The sequence below is a fragment of the Aulonocara sp. 'chitande type north' Nkhata Bay genome, linkage group LG22, assembly GCF_057382095.1.
Source record: "Aulonocara sp. 'chitande type north' Nkhata Bay isolate Kocher_YH1m ecotype deep benthic linkage group LG22, A_spYH_male_GT1.1, whole genome shotgun sequence".
In the NCBI taxonomy this organism is placed as follows: domain Eukaryota; kingdom Metazoa; phylum Chordata; class Actinopteri; order Cichliformes; family Cichlidae; genus Aulonocara; species Aulonocara sp. 'chitande type north' Nkhata Bay.
In genome coordinates, this window is record NC_141364.1 from 6,201,985 (window position 1) to 6,221,403 (window position 19,419).

General features: G+C 38.1%; 1 protein-coding gene across 1 annotated transcript; it reads left to right on the plus strand.

Moving 5' to 3' along the window:
* The first annotated feature begins 7,387 nt into the window (after positions 1-7,387).
* LOC147303333 (formyl peptide receptor 2-like) lies at positions 7,388-13,297 on the plus strand. The gene is made up of 3 exons (XM_086280645.1): positions 7,388-7,986; positions 8,618-8,768; positions 10,297-13,297. The coding sequence occupies exons 2-3, from the start codon at positions 8,625-8,627 to the stop codon at positions 11,110-11,112; spliced, it is 960 nt and encodes a 319-aa protein (XP_086136771.1). The 5' UTR covers positions 7,388-7,986; positions 8,618-8,624; the 3' UTR covers positions 11,113-13,297.
* The last annotated feature ends 6,122 nt before the right edge of the window (positions 13,298-19,419 follow it).

The window sequence follows — 19,419 nt, forward strand, 5'->3', positions numbered from 1 at the left end:
CGGTCTTTGGAGGACCCGGTCCACATAGACCGCGAAGGCCGGGTCCTCCGAAGGATGCAGCCTATGTTTTGGGACACAGTTCAAGTGACAGCGCCACTGGAAGGAAGAAGTCAAGCACTCAACACTTCCCCACCAGTCTACCATTATGTACAGCGCTGTCTGCCGCTGTTTTTTTTTTTTCTTTATTAAGTGACTTTTTAAATTTAACCAGAGGTGGGACCAAGTCATTGTTTTGCAAGTCTCAAGTAAGTCTCAAGTCTTTATCCTCAAGTCTCAAGTCAAGTCTCAAGTAATGTCAGGCAAGTCAGAGTCGAGTCTCAAGTCACTGGTGTAAAAGTCCGAGTCAAGTCACAAGTCTGAAACTTTGAATTTCAAGTCCTTTCGAGTCTTTAAAAAAAACAAACGAAAAAAGCATGTTGCAGTTATGCTAAATGTAAATATTAGACCATGTAATTTTTAAATCTGTGTTTTTCTCAACACATGACAAAATAGTGAACTTAGAAAATATACACAAATTGTGAAATTGCACCTCTTTAAAATGCAGCTCAATTAAACCTAGCTCCAAGAATAATTTTCACCGACAGTTCTGAGATAAGCTGCATGTTATTCTTGGATGCGGTTGTAGGACCAGCTTTAAAATCGCATGACAAAAATATCATACACATTAAAAAAAACTGTATCACCAACGTAGCCTGGACAACATTTGCTAGTTAGATGAAGTCAGCTATCTCATCCTAGCATATTTATATGCATATTTATAATTATACGGTTCTTGGAGTGAGTGCATACACTCATGAAGTTTAGTAACTTCAGGTCACTGCAACAAGCCCAGGTACAGTTTACCGACGGATGGGTACAGGGACCATGAAATGCACCGTGTAGAACGAAAGACCATCGTACGTATCATAAGTTTACCAATCTCACAAATCGTCGTCATAAATACACATTCGTTAACCGTTTATTAATAGGACCTTTGAGCTCAACGGTAATTAATTAGTAGTGGAAATAATTTCTGGTACCCATCACAGAAATGTAGCAGTGACAACAATATTGTATGCTGTAATCGTACTGGGCAATTAGTGATACAAAAAAACTGTTTTATCCTGTGAATAAAAGTATATGTTTTTGTCAATGTACCATAATAACAGAAGCGAAACGCAATATTGTGTCAGGACAATTCACTATTTATGCACAATAAATAAAGGAGCATAGCGCGACAATTTCTGTTCTTGCTTGCAACCTATATCACCAATTATGTTAGGAAAATGACGTATTAACTACTAAAAAACACTGACCTTCGTGTAAATGCTTGGAGCAGACTAACCTGTGAGCTGGAGGGTTCTGGGACGTTATATTTGATCTTTGAATGGCTGCAATCCAGGCCATCCGTCGCATCTTTGTTACTTCGGAAACATGAACAATTTCTCTTCAACGACGTAATCCGATAACAACCGATCTCTTTACCCGTCGGCTTCCCGTGGCTGTCATGCGACCGGCTATTGCAGTTAATAATACAACAGCTTCTTGACATTTTTGTGTTTCTTTTTATCGCTGTATAACTGATTTTAATTGAAAGCCTGCGTGCGCTAGTACCGCTTGCCACGAGTTCCCAGAATCCTTTGCGGTTCTACCCGTGAATGACGTCACATTTTCAATCTCTATATAATATGCATGTTAAATTTTATATTTGGGGTAAAATATCAAGTCTTTTCAAGTAAACCGGTTCAAGTCCAATTCAAGTCCCAAGTCATTGGTGTAAAAGTCCAAGTCAAGTCACAAGTCTTAGAACATTTTTTCAAGTCAAGTCTAAAGTCATAAAATTAATGACTCGAGTCTGACTCGAGTCCAAGTCATGTGACTCGAGTCCACACCTCTGAATTTAACTGACTTCCGACAACAAATTCTCATTTCTGTTGTTCAATACTGAAGAAATTTAAACTTTTTAAATCATGACAAATTGCAAAATGCTTAGTTGTCACTCTAATTAAACCTCTGTAACTTTTCTCTGCTTCAGCATCAGGTAATGTTTATATGTTGATTCATGGTTTTCTTCAGGTTTTGTTCTACTGCAGAATATTTTAAATTTTTAAATGTTGTAAAAATCCAGGCCAGGAAAAATCTCCTTCATGTTTTTCTGTGTTTTATGCTCAGTTACTTTGACACAAAGGCATCTGCTGTGATGCTTACACCTCTGATGAAGTCTCACAAGTGTCAGCTTTCTTTTTATAGATATAAAAATATGGATATATGCTGATAAATGATCAGAATTGTAATATTTCTGACTGTCTGAGGCAAAATTTCTGCGATTCAAATCGAATCGAGCAGGACCTTGTGAATCGGAATCGAATCGATTCTAGAAATCAGGGGGTCACTTGATTGTTGGGGGTTTTCACAGTTGTACTATTGTAGGGTCTACCTTACAACAACCCCTTGAGGCAACCGTTGTTGTGATTTGGTGGTGATTGAATTGATGGTGATTTGATTCAAATTGAATTAAACTGAACTGAAGAAATTTAGCCCCTTAAAGTCTGAACTATGAAATAATTGCCACAAAATTCTTTTAAAAAAAAAGAGAGAGAGAGCGTTTATTGAACCATGTGTTTGAAAAGTTTACTAAATTTTAATGTCCATATTTCATGTTAATTTTGTTTTTGCTGCATCATTTTTTTTAATTGCTTTCAAATGTAATGTGCACTAATTTAGTTCTTTTGTTTTGTTTTGTTTTTCTCTTGGGGGGGGGGGGGGGGGGGGTTACACTGATGATGAAAAAGTCTCAAAAACTCACAAAAAAAATGCGTTTCAAATCAGAAACACTAGGCATCAGGGGCATAAAACAACTAATCTGGGTTTCATGTGTTGTTCAGTAGAGGGAGCTAAAGGAACAGGTTAAAAATATGCCAGCATTACTCTGGGTAACGCTGAACAGTTGCCTATCAAGGTCTGAGAAAAGCTTGCTGATTTTATTAAATGTTTTCATTTAGTTAGAGATTGTTTTCGCCCTCTTGTGGTCATTTACTAAAACCCTTCTTCTCAGCAACATACTTTTAACCACCACTGAAGTATTGTTACATTTGTGTTGAATACTCGGGATTCCCATATACTTGTTTGCCATTCACATAGGGACCATCTTTGAGCCGAGGACAACCCAAGGGCAGTAGATGCCCATTATGAGCCACAAATGACCCGTTTATGGCAGAAAAAGACATTGCAGTGCACTCTACATCAGTTCTACTCAAAATTTGAGCTACTCAGTTTTTTTTGGTGGAAATCAGCAAAAGCCGAAAAGTGGTGAGACTGCTCGAACATGTACCACTTCACATGAGGCTTCTGCTTGGGACATAATGCTCCTTCATGATGAATCTGATTGGCAGACAAGCCTGAGGAGAAAAGCAACCAGTCTGAAGTATGATTAACATTTTCATCTTCTGTCTATATTTATCTGTATGTGGGTGTTTGACAAACAGCGAGGCAACATTAGTGTGACTGTGTGAGAAAAAGAGCAACAACTATATGCAGAAAAGACAAAGCCAGACACATGGCATGAAGAAAGACAGGAAGTCTGTGAGTGTGTGTGTGCGTGTGTGTGTGTGTGTGTGTGTGTGTGTGTGTGATTGAGAGATAGACAGACATGACACAAACTAAATAATCAAATGTAACAGTAACGAAGATAAACATCAGTAGATACATTTTCACTTCTGCCTCTGACTACTAAGACTAAAGCAGTCCTCATCAGCTGCGTTCAAACTCTGCAAGTAAGAAATCTGAACTTTTTTGTAGTTTTGGTTCCTCAAATAAGATTGTTACTTAATATCTCCCACTTATGACTAAAAGAGTTACAGTTGTGTACATTTTACACAGTTTGTGTCTTTCAGGATTGCTGATCTGTTTAACAATAATTTTACATAATACTCAATGTAATATTGGTAGCATGATTCTCACTGATTTTTCCTCATAAGTTTTTCTTATTGATGTAAGTGTATAAGCTGGTTATAGAGTTTGGTAGTGTTCACTGAAGTCATATTACAGAGATTGTGTTGATAAAATGCACAACTAAGTTAGGCTAAAAAAAACCTAACAAAAAAAGATCTGATCATGCATTAGATGCTACAAAAGAATTTTGATGTTTTTGAAAATTTCATTAATACATTTCATCGTAAATACTGTGACTTTAACAAGAGACGCGTATTACTATGGTTTTTATAAATTTGCTTTTTGGATATTATCGTTATCTTGTACAACATGCACGTATTTGAGGGAAAGAGGATGACTGTGTGGCATCACTTGCACAATTGTGGTACAAAACAGTATTTCAGTCTAATGTACGTGAACTATGCCCAGTATAGAAAATATTAAGCAGAGATACAAATAGTAAGTATCAAAAATGTTCAATTTCTTTCTTTATATAATTTGACTGTATAATGAAAGAAGAGCGCAGTTAATGCGGAGTCATTTCTTTGTGGTGACTGTGTCCAACACTTAAACACCAACTTAAATAAGCCCATTTTAAACTACTTTTACCATATTAATGGAGGTTCAGAATGTGTCTTTTCTCAGAGGATCACACAGTTTAATTCCAACGTGTCTGTATAGTTTTTTTCTCTGTTTCAAATTCATTCTTTTATTGTCTGCACCTTTAAATGCAAATGAGCTCCAGCTAGTTTCACAATGAAGGGTGCTTTCCTAAAGTCCCTCCTATCTCCTTTTCCTACCTCCTTTTTAATGACCTTGATTATGTTTTCAGTAATAAATGGCAATGTAATGTAATGTACTGCATTAATCTTCTTAAAAGTAAGTTTGTATGTTCCAGTATGTTACTTAATTACTCACCAGAGAAAAGAATTAATTAAATTACGTTCTCATTACTCAATAAAATGACATGAAAATCAGTGTCTCATAAGTTAACAATATGAACATGAAGCTACAGTCACGCACACCAACACAAATACTTATACTAATGAGGACACAAATAGGATCTTTCTTTTAGTGTTTACATATGAGCACAAAGCAGACAACACAAAGTAAAGATGACAGCTGGCCTAAAGACACTTAAAAGTGATTTTCACAATTTTCACACTTTAAAAACAAGAACCTACACGGAGGCTGCAGCCTGACTGCTCATCACTGTGTTATCATCACTCTTGGTTCTTGGCTAGCTTTGCGTTAGTATGCTGTATGTAAAGATCCTTGCAAAGAGCTGAGGTTGTGTTAGCAGTATAATGTGGTTGTTTCTGTACTGGATGATGTTTGCACTTTACCATTGCATTTTTATCCTTTAGTGCATTAAAAATGAAAGTAATATTCATATCTCCACTCCTGAAAAGCTGTATCACTATACCACTGCAACATTTTCCTTTTTTCGAACACATACTGAAATTTCCTGATTGTTCCCCTAGTGCCCAGGAAGAAAAGAGTTTGATGGGGTTTTTTTCTTTTTATGGCATACAGATACCTGAAGTACCTTTAATTCTGGCATCATGGCATATGTGTTTGCAAGAGTTTCCCTTTGACAAGGATCAAAGCTGAATGTATTATGCATGGGTGATTTACTAATACTTGTGGCATGCAATTTAGTACAAATAAATGTAATGCTGAAGAAAGCAGTAACTTCCCTTATGTGTTTCAGGTTGTGTACGTCTGTGTGCCTTTGCCTGATTTTGACGTTTTGTACATCAGTGTGAATAAATGGCTCACCTTTTGTTCTCTCCATCTGCCTCCTGTGTATCTGTAATTAGGTTTTAATTGCATGCTTTGTGACACATTTTGTCTCTTTGTTGATTTTTGTTTTGCTAATGGAAATGTTGCATTAGAAAATGTCTGCCTATTAGGCTCCCTTCTCTTCTGTAGTGCAGCTAGATGTTGCTAGAACTGCACCCAAAATGCTTCACCAGATGATTTTCAGGCATTTTACCCCTGAGTACCTGAGTGTAGTGCTATATATAAATTATAGATTTTTGCCTCTATTAAGTTGTCATGTTCAATAACAACTGATGACTGATACACCAAAGGGATTGTGCTTTTGTGTTAGTGTGCCTTCAATTTAGGTTCAAATTGGTTTGATGTCAGGAAGGCAATAAGTGAACTAAGTCACCTCAAAGGTGAAATGAGAATTATCATACTCTTTCACAGAAATTAAAATGAGAAAATGATGGAATCGTTATGGTCCTAGATCATCTTGACCCAGCGTTCTCAGTTTTTTTTTTATTCTGTATGGTTCCTAGGTTGTTCTATTTAGTTTAGTTTATTAGATTCCCCCTTTCATCTTTGCCCTCTGTCTCCCTCTGTGTGTCTGTTTATTTTATTGTGAGTTCTTATGCCTTGTTTCCCCTCCTTGTGTTTCCCCAGCCCGTCAGGTCTGTGCTCTCCCCGTGTTCTCTCTCCCCCTCGTGTCTGCGTCTCTGTCTTCCTGTTTTACTTTGATAGTCTCCCGTCAGTGTACGTCACGTTGTGTTTGCTCCTGCTCTGTCTTGTTACCATTATCTGTGTCAGCTGGGTTCCCCGTGTGCTCCCACATCCCTCGTTTCCTTGAGTGTATTTATGTCCGGGTCTCCCTCAGTTCTGTGTCGCGTCCTCCCTCTTGGCTGTGTTTCCTGATGTGTCTTTTCGCATTATTAGTTATTAATTTTCCAGTTTAGTTTTGTACCACCTTTTTTCCCATTCAGCGAATATAGCTGCATTTTAGGTCGAAATCCAGTGTTCCACCTGCACACAGCCAATTTATGAAATTGGAATGGTAACATTTTATAAACTTCAAGACAGATGTCAACTTTACTGTGACGTCAAAATGTTCTGCAAAAACCCAAATTTCTTAAGAACAGAAAGAGCAGTTGTGACCTTTTGTGACACAGATACTAAATTCCTTCAAAGTCTTCAGTTTAAATTATATTTGCTTTTGTCTGTGGACAGACATGGATGCAAACTTTTTTTTCTTCCTTTGTTTCTATATGTGGTTGAAGAACATTCTATGGTCACTGTCATGCCATGTTTATTTCCCCTTTCACTGCAGCAGCTTTGCTTCTCTAAACTGAAGAAACCACCTTTGTGCAGAACAGCTTTTTCCTTTGAGGAGTTGTTGTTGTCTTCTTTTCATTTGCACTATAGATTCTTTTTGCACGACTAATGATAGGGCATGGTTGGAACATTATTTGCTTAACATGAGAAGTATAATTTTAATCTCTAGTAACGGGTTTTAATGGTTACATCCTATAGTTTATGTTAAACAATAACAACAATAATGGGCGGTGCTACCAATCGGAGGAGCATCTTCATGTGGATTTCTAAAGTTCTGAATTGATTTTTAGATTTAATGGATCAGGCCAATGACGTAACCTTTTTAACACTTTTTTAACCAAATATAATCTCCATAGCAGCGACTAGACTACTGTTTACCTAATTATAGATATATAAACTGGAATACTTACGTTGTTAACCCTTGGTAAGTTGTTGTCAAAGCAGAAGTCAAATATCTTCAAAGGTTTAGGTCTGAGGAATAAATCTCGCCATAAACACCACCTGGTACCATTTCTGGAGTTTTAGACTTTGCTGATGGTATTTGCCTAATGTTGTTGAATTGTGTGGGGTTTTTTTGTTTTTTGCATAGTTATATTGCATTGACCTTTGCCACTGTTTAAACTTAACTATTCCTCAGATGCCTTAAAATATAATTCAACCATGCACAACAGTAGTTAAATGTAAAAATAAAAATAGATAAACATGTAAGTTCCAGGTGGAGGCTGGTGGAAGACTGAGTCAGGCTGGCTATGAATGAGGACCTGTCCAGACCTGTCCTAGTTCCTGCTTCCAATGAGCTGTGCATTTAGCCCTGGGCCTTCCGGTGCGCTGTGTGAACGTGTTTCTAGGCTGAGAAGAGCTTGGCTGCGTTGTATATATTGTAAATAGCTTAAATAGACCTTTTTGTTGTTGTTGATCTGGTAGCTGTAGGGGTAGGAAGTCGTTTTCTTTTAGTACATTTGGGGATTCTCATTATAGGTAAGGCAGTTCTGTTTCATTTCTAGAGTGTTTTGTTTGTTGTTTTTGCTATGCCCACCCTGACACTTGCTACCTTTTGAGTTTAATAAAAACCTGCTTGTTGTAAACCGTAATCCTGTGGCAGCGTTCGTTTTTCCTTGGCAGCAGGGAGTGTGGGCATTTTTACTTTCCTTTTTTTCTTTTTCTTTTTTGTGTTGTGCTCCGGTATCCCACACGGCTCAGACCTGTAGATACAGGTCTGCGTTATCATGCACAGCTACTCTTCCAGAGTTCAGGAATAAAAAGTATCTTATTATAACAGTATCACCAGGCTAATGTATCCCTTGAGATTAGGAGCATTAGCTTACAGATTTTGGCAAAATAAGTTCATGAAAACTTTTGCTTATATAAACTGATTTGGCCTTGCCTGAAATTATTTCTAAGATAATAATCTATTAAGATGACTTGCACTCCCAGATTTACCTCTTCTGTTAGGCTTCAGTCAATTATCTGTTTGTTTGTTTGTTAGTCAGGAAGTATGATACTATAGAATGACATATGAGGAAATCCTATGATTTTGTGCTCAGTGTCAGATCAGGAGTTACGTGGTTATTAATATTTTGAATTTTCTTTTCAATTCTCTTTTTTCCAGCAACGTAATGTCTTCCAATGCATCTCTGTCCACTAAGGACAATGATGACATCATCATTAGCAACATCAACTTTGTCCTCTACACAGTGACCGTTGTGCTCGGCATCACAGGAAACGCTGTGGTGATCTGGATGGCTGGAATCAAACTTAAGGTGAATATAGAGTGTTTTAAATATCTAATTTTGTTTGTCAGTAATATCTTCTGTGTCTCAGTGAAAACGCCAAAACGCGGCAAATCCCCGTTAGCGAGTTAACGTGGATCGGCCCGGGCGCTAACGCATTAACGCGCTAATGCGTTGGCGCCCGGCCGATCCACGTTAACTCGCTAACGGGGATTTGCCGCGTTAAAGCGGTTATGATGTTAACGTTGTATTAACGAGATTAACGCTGACAACACTACTTACATGTAAATGCAGAAACAAGAATATGTCAAACACTATACTCGTGGAAACACACTCAGTGACAAGTTTATCAAACACTCAATAGAGTTGAAAACTTTTTTTATGCTTAAAAAATGCTGTACAAAAAGTTTTAAAACTCTGTTAAAAAAAGAAAAAGCAAGTAATAAGAATCCTGTAAGTCTTCACTGTGAATATCATGACTAAGTACAGTACAGTACATCTAAGTTAAAACCCAGAATAAGGCCATATGTTCTTGAAAAAATAACATCATTAATATAAGTGGTTGCTAGTAACTAAGACTTATGAATAGTATTGTGCAAAAGTCTTGAGTCAAACTTCATTTCTTTATGTACAGTATACAATACATCTGGAAAGTTTTTACAGCCCTTCACTTGTTCCCTAATTCCCCGTGTTTCAGCCTAATTACACAGTAGATTAAAGTAATTTTTCATGTCAAAATTCTAAACGAAAAACCCCATAATGACAAAAAGTGTGCTTGAAATTGCCAGGATCCTGGCACAAGCATTTATTTGGCTTAGCAGGCAAATTCCAGGCTGATAGAATTCAGTGACTTTGCTTCCCATCTGTTCTTGAGTTCCTTTAGATCAGGGGTGTCCAACTCCAGGCCTCAAGTGCCAGTGTCCTGCATCTGTTAGATATTATCCTGGGTCCACACACATGAATCAAATGATTAGTTCCTTACCAGGCCTCTGGACAACTTCAAGACATGTTGAGGAGGTAATTTAGCCAATTAAATCAGCTGTGTTGGATCAAGGACACATCTAAAACCTGCAGCACACCTGCCCCTGAGGCCTGGAGTTGGACACCCCTGCTTTTGATAATGGCATGTGATGCTGACTGACATCTTCTAGGCTACTTAACTTTGTCAGGTAGATTCTATTTAAGTGATTTTATACATGTTTTGCATGTCATTACCCTGCATGGACGTCTAAAACTAACACATGAGTTAGAGTACGTTTTTATTGTGCTATGAAGTTCCTTTTATATCTGCAAGAGCAACCTAAGTTTATGTGCTCTGGGAACTGAGTTTGGGCTAAAACACACAGTTTTACAAAGTGACATAATTGCTATTTAACAATATTAGTTGACACCAGATTTTACATCCACTTATTCACATGATCACTAGATGTGTGCATAATGCATGCTGCTCTGTTTATTGATAAATTGATAATGACTGGGGGGATAATAATATCAAAGTCTGGTTACTTGCGTCATGTAAATAATATATTATTTTACTTTGTCTCTTCTTTCTCTTCAGCCAGCAGTCAACAATGTGTGGCTGGTGAATCTGGCGATAGCAGATCTGATTTTCTGTTTCACACGAATCTTCTCCCTCATCCAGATGAAGTTAGAACGGTGGCCTTTTGGTCTCTTTCTCTGCCAGTTTCATGGTTTGTTCAAACACACCAACATGTTCTGCTCTGTCTTCCTGCTGGCTGTGATCAGTCTGGATCGAGTGCTTTGTGTCCGTCAGCCCATCCTCACGAAGCGTCGACGCACCCTCTTCGCAGCGAGGGTGGTGGCAGTCTGTGTCTGGATTATAGCGCTCCTCTTCAGCATTCCCTACTTCACCTTCCGCAAAATCTACATGGACAACAACAACCAAACTAAGTGTAAAATGGTGTGGGTGGAGAAGCCAAAGGAAAACAAAAACACCAAAGTTGCTCTCTACTCCATGCAATTCATATTCAGCTTCATATTTCCCTTTATGGTCATTCTCATCTGTTACATCCTGGTTGGCCTGGGCCTCCGACGCACTCGTCTGTCAGGGAAATCTCGGCCCCTTCGTATATTAGTATGTTTGGTCATTGCCTTCTTCCTGTGCTGGGCACCTTACCAGTGCCTTCTATTAGTAGACATTGTGTATAATGAAAACAAAGCGGTGAAAAAGTGGTACTCTATAACAAAGAGCATTGCTTATTTTAACAGCTGTGTGAACCCATTGTTATATTTCTGTATGGGGCTAAAAGTCAAGGAGGGGTTTAGACAGAAACTCATGAGAGTTTATAAAAGGGCTCTGAGAGATGATATGGATGGCCAGATGGCTCAGCCAACTGATCACTCTTTGGATTAAAGCTCTGGGTTAAAACAGAGTAGGCGGAGAGGAGTGGATGTAAGTAAATTTTACCTTTCCCCAGAAAAATACATGTCCTTATACATAACCATTAATATAATATTGAAATGCCGAAATCATTTTTTGCTTCCATTATATGATCAAAACCAGTATTTCAGAGTGAAACATAAAAGGTGGGAAGACTACAGTAATGATAATCGGTCAAATTAAAAGATTTATCAACAAAGGCTCAACAAAACAGATGTGTGAACTCCTACCTTTCGCTAAATCTGTTTCACCATCACTATATTTAAAGTCAAGTCTTAAGAACAGTGATAATTTGTTTGTTGTTTATTTATTTATAATACCTGGAAAATTCATATTGACACCAGAAAATTCACCCTCAATCACTATGTCATATTTTACATATTGTATATTATGTTTCTTGCTTTTGCTTTTTTCTTTTGTTTATCTATAGTTACCTAATTATAGATAAACTGGAATAATTACGTTGTTAACCCTTGGTAAGTTGTTGTCAAAGCAGAAGTCAAATATCTTCAAAGGTTTAGGTCTGAGGAATAAATCTCACCATGAACACCACCTGGTACCATTTCTGGAGTTTTAGACTTTGCTCATGGTATTTGCCTAATGTTGCTGAATTGTGTGGGGTTTTTTTGTTTTTTGCATAGTTATATTACATTGACCTTTGCCACTGTTTAAACTTAACTAACCCCAGCATTAGCTTATAGGTTTTGGCAAAATAAGTTCATGAAAACTTTTGCTTATATAAACTGATTTGGCCTTGCCTGAAATTATTTCTAAGATAATAATCTATTAAGATGACTTGCACTCCCAGATTTACCTCTTCTGTTAGGCTTCAGTCAATTATCTGTTTGTTTGTTTGTTAGTCAGGAAGTATGATACTATAGAATGACATATGAGGAAATCCTATGATTTTGTGCTCAGTGTCAGATCAGGAGTTACGTGGTTATTAATATTTTGAATTTTCTTTTCAGTTCTCTTTTTTCCAGCAACGTAATGTCTTCCAATGCATCTCTGTCCACCAAGGACAATGATGACATCATCATTAGCAACATCAACTTCTTCAGTCTCAGCTGACAGCAGGTTTCCCCAACTTCATAAAACTCATAAAATTTATAGTGGTAAAAAAAAATTACTATGAAGATAAAAGCTCCTACTTACCTACAATGAAAAAAAGAAACAAGAAAAAAAAAGTGTTTACCTGTAGCTTAAATGCCTTTTTTATTTTAGAACCCCATGTTACACTCAATTAAAAATGGCATATTATGTAATCAACTTTTCAACCAAAATACCAGATGGACTTTTCAGACCGTTACAGGAAGCTTTGAAAAATATAGAGCACATTTATTTACATATGTTTATGCCTGGCCTGAGTGTATACTGTATAAATAATACCGCACCCAGCTATCTTACTGATCTCCTCAGCTTTTATACCACTGGAAGAGCGCTTACATCAGCAGGCCAAATGCTCCTGACCTTGGTTTAAGACCACAGGTGACCACACATTCGCCTCTGTTGCACCCTACCCTCTGGAATAATCTCCCCGAAGCTATTCGCGTGTCTATTTCAATTCAATCTTTTAAATTTCAATTAAAAACTTATTTAGTGTAGTCTTCCCGGCTTTCTAGAGCCCGCATTTTGTAAGTCTGATTTAACCTTCAGCCTTTTGGCTTGTGCCTACAATGCCTGGTGTTAGTTATGTCTCCCACCTGTCAGTGTATTTATATTTGTATCTGTTATTGATCTTAATTGGTTCTGTGAAGCACTTTGGCATACCTCTGGTTTTTTTGTGCTATATAAATTGTAATGTATTGTATTATATTTAACCTCACAGGACTTTTAAACAAATATCTCAACTATCATTGTCTTACAAAAGGGAGTCTATGTATACATCTGACAAGATGATACTGCTAATCTTTTTGCAGAGATTTATCTCCAGTGGAGGACATATAAGGAGGTACATCCCTTCCTATCTCTGTCCAGGTGTTCCACAGGTTTCACAAAACTTTGTCGAGTAAGGTCAAAGTAAAGTTTTATAACATGTTAACATTTAACATGATGTATCTTTTTTTCTAAGTTTTTCATCAACTGTTGTATAGTTCCCAATACATACATTTTTTATGCACACAAAATAAAGACAATTTATGAAAATTCTAGATATTTAAATATTTTGTTAAACATTGATCAACACTGCAACATATATTTGCCATTATAGTAAAAAGGAAATGACTTTCTAAATGTAATAATCTGTTCTGATTGTAATAATCCATTGTGATTTTAATAACTTGGAAAAACCCTGGAAACTGTGGCGAACGGAGCTCAGTCGATCCAAGTTGGTACCATATTTTTCGGACTATAAGGCGCACCTAAAATCCTTTAATTTTCTCAAATTGACAGTGTGCCTTATGATTGAAGTCTGGTTGTGCTTACTGACCTCGAACCGATTTTGTGTTGTACACGGTGCTCGAAAATCAAAACTCTGTCAAAAAACGTTTTAATACGACTCTGGTAAACTGCGAAGCCGCACTGCTTGATGGATTGTTGGAGTATTACCACTGTCGTAGTCAAGAGTTAGCTCGCTAGTATCCACCTAAACATGATATACAGTGGTCCCTCGCTATAACGCAGTTCTCTTTTCACGGCCTCGCTGTTTCATGGATTTTTTTGTGTGCAATTTTTCTTTCTTTCTTTTTTTTACAGCGCATTGTGTTCTGCGTCCTGATCGTCTGTAGACCACTGTCAATCAATCTCATGTACAGTACAAAATGCATTCAGCGTGTCAAGCTTCCATAAATCTTTGATCGCTAGCAGTGTCAATCTGAAGTGCTGTACTGTATGTTTGTTTTCTCCCCAACAAACACAACAATGTCAGCTAAACGTTTTGCAACGTCAAAGGCACCTGCGGTAGCACCCGAAAGGCAGGGTGAGATGCTAACCATAAGGCACACCGGATTTTTATACTACATCTGCTTTCTGGTGACCTCTGACTCAACATCGCTGTCCTCAATCTCAAAGTCCTCCATGGAGCTGTAGCTTGAGTCTGCATTAGAGCTGGAGCTATGCTGGAAGGCAATTGAACAAACATTAGCACAAAAAATTATTTCTGTACAGTTAAAAGAATACAAATAATCTGTCTATGTAATATAGTTGCAAATACCCTTTTGCCTTGCAGGTAAGACTTCTGTTTTTCAAGTTTCTTTATCGCTTTGGATTCTGTGTCCACAATGGCTACATAATGTATGAGAGTGTGAATCCTGAACACAATGAACACAAAATAAGAATGTTAGATTCTCTTGGTGAGTATCAAAACACTGCGATTTGATGTAAGAGGTCACCTGTGGTATAGCATCGCAAGGAACTGGATCACAACTGAAACTGCAAATCCCAAAATAAACATGAAGGCAATTGGATCAATTTGGATATCATCTCCAAGTAACAGCGCTTTCAACCTGGAATCATAGGACATAAATGGTGCCCATTCTTGATAACACATCTTCCAACACTTACTTTGTTTCTCAGCTCTCGCAGCTCATTGGCCATCTTTTTCTGTTTTTCTTTGTCATCAGGCAGAGGTTCAAGATACTTCTTTTGAAGTTCTTCCCAGAATTTATTTTCCTCCTGGAAAAGTTAGATATATTTTTAAGGTGTTTAAAGCTAAATAAATAGAAACAAAAGCTTTAAAGGAAAATAATATGTTCATTAATGGAACATATCTATAGCTTGTAAAGTGCCACGAATTAAAGACATTTTTGTGGGGCAAAGTAAGCATTTCTGCATGTTAATGAACAGTAATTATTACCCAAACACATAAATATCATACTATACATAAGACCATCATCATTTTGGGGAGTATGGGAGTAATGATAAATTCTAAACAGAGGTCATTTAAGCAAGGCAAATGAATTAATCAATAACACATGCACATCTGGTCGAGTGAGCCCTCTTGAAATGTCAGGTCGCTCGATAAACTCTGGAGCTTTTCAATCCAGCCTGCTGAAAACAGCCAGGCAAAATTTTTTTAATGGCAGTATATTTGTCTGATTTTAAAAACAAGCAAAAAAACTTTGCCAGGGTGTGGTTTGTGGCTCAGCTTCAATCTCATTGAGATTGTGAGACATGCCCATGCTTGAACTTGTGTTTACGGCCCTACAGGTTCCCTAAACATAAAAGGCAAATGGTTCAAAGAAAATTGGCTGAAGTTGTAAAGCTGGGAGTAATAGAAGAGTCACACATTAGCTATGTCCCAATTCCTAGGCCGCATCCTTTGAAGGACCAGGCTTTCGCGGTCTATGGGGGCCGGGTCCTCCGAAGGCCGGAAGTGCGAGGTTGTGAAATGGGACGATCTAGCCTTCAGATTTGCATCCCCAGCTGTCTCAGTAGAGTTTAATAAACTCAGCCGTCTACTCCTTGCTCACTAAAATATAAGAGGACATTGGAGTAAATTCTCCACCATCTCACACTTCTGTTTAATCAGCTTGACATTTATTCAGCTGTGTAAACTTTAATCTCAGCCAAACCAATTTACTCAGGAACAAATAAAACCCTGAAAAAAGACTAACAATAATATTTTAAATAAATCGAGGGAAATGAAGGACGTATTTGTTGGCCCCATTTGGAGCAGCCTTTGAATTGGGACAGCCTTCATGGCCTGGCTGTGACATTATTGGCCTCCAAATGCGGCCTTTGAAGGATGTGGCCTAGGAATTGGGACATAGCTAGTGTGTGGTGTAGCCCCATACTTCTCATAGTGAAGAAAGATGGGTCTATACAATTCTTTGTAGACTACAGCAAGAATGAGGTGTCACAATTTGATTCCCGTCCCATGCCCTGCATTGAGAGCTCCTGGACCCGTTAAGCACGATGATGATGATCCAATTGGTAAAGTAAAGGCACTTGGGATCTTTCTTGGCAAAAAAAAAAAAAGAGTAGCAGGTGAGCTGCACAGCTGTATAGCGTTTTTTTTTTTGTTTTTTTTTACAACCAGTAGGCGACGAAGTAACAACTGATTAAGGTCAACATCCAATTACAACAGTAAATGAAAGGAAATAAAGTTTTATGGGTACGTTAATGGTATGTCAGTCTTTTGCTTGTATGATGATTAGTGTAAATAACATCTGCAGAATGTAGGTTAGATAATTTCAAGAGAAACACATTTATGCCACTCCTTTGATAAATCAGTCAGTGAACAGTCAGTGAATGTATTCCTTTTTTTTTTTTGCCTGTCCCGTTTGGATCTTTAGCCATCAGAATTGTTGTCTGAAAGCCAAGAAAGAGGACAAGTGGATTTACTTTACCAAGTGGATCATCATGGCCTTGCCATATTGGTCCATTTGATTGACCTTTATTATAATTATGTATTTATTGTATTTTCATTTTTTAAAGACGGGACAGACATGACTGGGGGAGAGGACAGGGAGAAAGAATGAAAGAAAGAGAGGGAGAGAAAGAAAAATAGAGGGGAGAAGAAAAAAAAAGAAAAACAAACAAAACACCTGGATCAACTGTATGGAGATAAAAAACCAGAAGAGAAAATAAACAACAAAGAGCAACATAATAAAAACAACACCATCACAATAAACTAGCTAACAGTAGATACTAAATATTACATCTTATTGTGTTTTGTTTTGTTTTCCTTTTTTAATTTCACCTGTTGAGAATGAAAAAAGAAAACAAGCAGAAGAAAACGAGAGCAACATAATAAACAACATCACGATGATCTATGGGACTATAAGAGTAAATACTAAATGTTAAACATTATTGTGCAGCACGTAAGATCGACAGTGCACAGTGTGCTTTGAGGTAGGAGCCAAAAAGGGTGTAGTTTGTGTGTGTGATCACCCGTGTGTACACCTGTGAGCATGGACGCGCTTGTTTTTTGTTTTTTAAAAGGTTCCTTCATGTAATGATCTGCTAGAGGGTGTGGGGGGGCCACAGCCCCGTCCACCAGGACATGAAGCAGGTATGGAGGAGATTAAAACTCCAGACATCCAGAGGCCCCCAGAACACAAGAGACCAAGGAAGACCAACAGAGGGGCAGCCGCGCCACTGTCCCAGAAAGAGCTGAGGAGAGTCCCAGATGAGGGGTCACTCAGCAGCCGCGGAGCAGAAGCCAGGGGGAGTTGCAGTGACGCGCCCGTGAGCTCCGCCGGCAGCCAGCTGTGCCTGAGTGACCGAGCCCCAGGCCGAGAGGCCGGGGGCACCCCACCTCCGAAGTGGCCCGAGCGAGCCCCAGGCTCCAGGCCCCGACAAGCGGCCGCCAAGGAGTGAGCCGGTGTGTACCTGGACGCCCATCCCCAGACACAAAGACCCACCAACGCACCGACGTCTGAGGGCATCAGTGAATGTATTCCTAATCTAAAACTGCAATTGGAGATAATGGATTTCGATAGTGGTTATCAGTTTCGACTGTTTAGCCCGGCTATCTGCTTCAGGCTCACATGTCACGTGACACCAAGGCACATGCACAAACGGATCCCTGTGAGTGCCTCCCACACCAATCTGAGATGTTATTCAATGATATGGTCATAAACATCTTACACATAAAAATCTATAAGAACATAAAATTCAACACACTCTGCGTCTCTGTTTATTTACAGTGTGATGCCAACAGATTAGAATTCTGAAACTGGAATTATTTATACATTAAATTGCTGTCCTAAAGACTAACAAAGGAATCACTTTATTAGGCTCGAAATCACTTCAGAGCAAAGTGATTTTAATTTTACTGATTGAATAGGGATCCTCTGTGTCTTCTGTGTTCTACTAGCTTGCAATACCAGCATTGTAAAAGAGACTTGGCACCAGATTACATAAAATATATAAAAAATAAATAGACATTTTCTGCATCACCAAACTAATACATACAAATTCTAGCAATGCAGGCACAGTTTGCATTGCTGTAAAATTGCAGCTGGGCTTCATTCTTTATGTTAGTAACTTACATCTTAACAAGGTGCACAAATAAAACATATAGCCCCAGCAGATAATCCAAATTTATATCACACTTATTATATGCCATAAATGAAAAAAAACTTCTAGATGAGCCAAAACTCAGAACATAACCTTATTCTGACCAAGTTATGTGTTCAGCATACGTTACCATCGTGATTTATCCAGGCAGAAATAAAATAATTTTTGTAACACAGAAAATTATTGACTTTAAGATCAACACCTTGCTTTGTAGCAGAGCCCTCACACCAAAAGACAGCCTGTGTAGAGTAGGATGACTGAATTAATCAGCACAGAGCTAAATGTCATGTCACATTGTGACCTTATTGTTGTTTAAAGCTACCAGTTGTATAAAGATCAATAATTTTTTCACAGATTTCGTAGGTTTGCGTGCATCAACAGGCTCAGTTTGTTTTTGTTTCTAGCTTTTCCTCGTTTTAAAACTGCATTTTACGAAAAGTTGTTTGAAGGTCGTGGAGCAGGAAAGACCAGATTAGATCAGCTAAGTAGGTCAGGTGGGAGTGACCTGTTTGATTGGTATGGTTTGGCTACACAACAGAGTTGATCAAATCTAGTGGCAAACCGCAGAGCAGCCATATAAAAAATGTTTATTTTGCCAAACAACTTGCCTTCTGAGTCTATAGTGAATTCTAAAATAACTAAATAAATAATTGCGATTAGCCATTTTGCCTAAACATGGTTAAATCTGGAGATTATGGTCTAAGGAGCTTGGAAAGAAAGTGACTGAACCCTCATCCAGGATCATTTTCTTATAAAGCCAAATGGCCTATTGGCCGTGCACCTCACCACATACACCAAGGTGTGGAAAAAGGCGTGGGTCATTCTCAGCAGAGGTTTTGGTTGAAACCATTGTGAAACCTTGGAGGTTCTCAGTCATCTAGGTCAGATTGTTCTGCCACTATCTACAACTCTTGTGAAATAAAAAAAATAAACCCACAAACACACAAGTGTGTTGCTTCACAAGTCCAGCAAATGTCCTTTAAGGTGCTTTTAACATGATTTGAGGACGTGAGATCTGTCAAGCACAACAAATGCTGCGCGAGACATCTCTTACTCCCTCTTGTGGTCTTTTCTGAAAATAGTCACAAAAAACATCTTGACGCATGCTCAATCATCCAGGTAAGTACATCTCCAAAAGTTGGTTCTGTTCATCTGAACGTTTTCTCCCACTGAAAACGCTACGTCCAGATGAACAGAATCAACTTTTGGAGAGTCACAAAAAACATTTCTGTGTTTGGTAACATCACTTCTAACAACTTAAAACCATTTCATTATAATCTTGTTACGGTCAATTACAGAACATACAGAAAAATCATC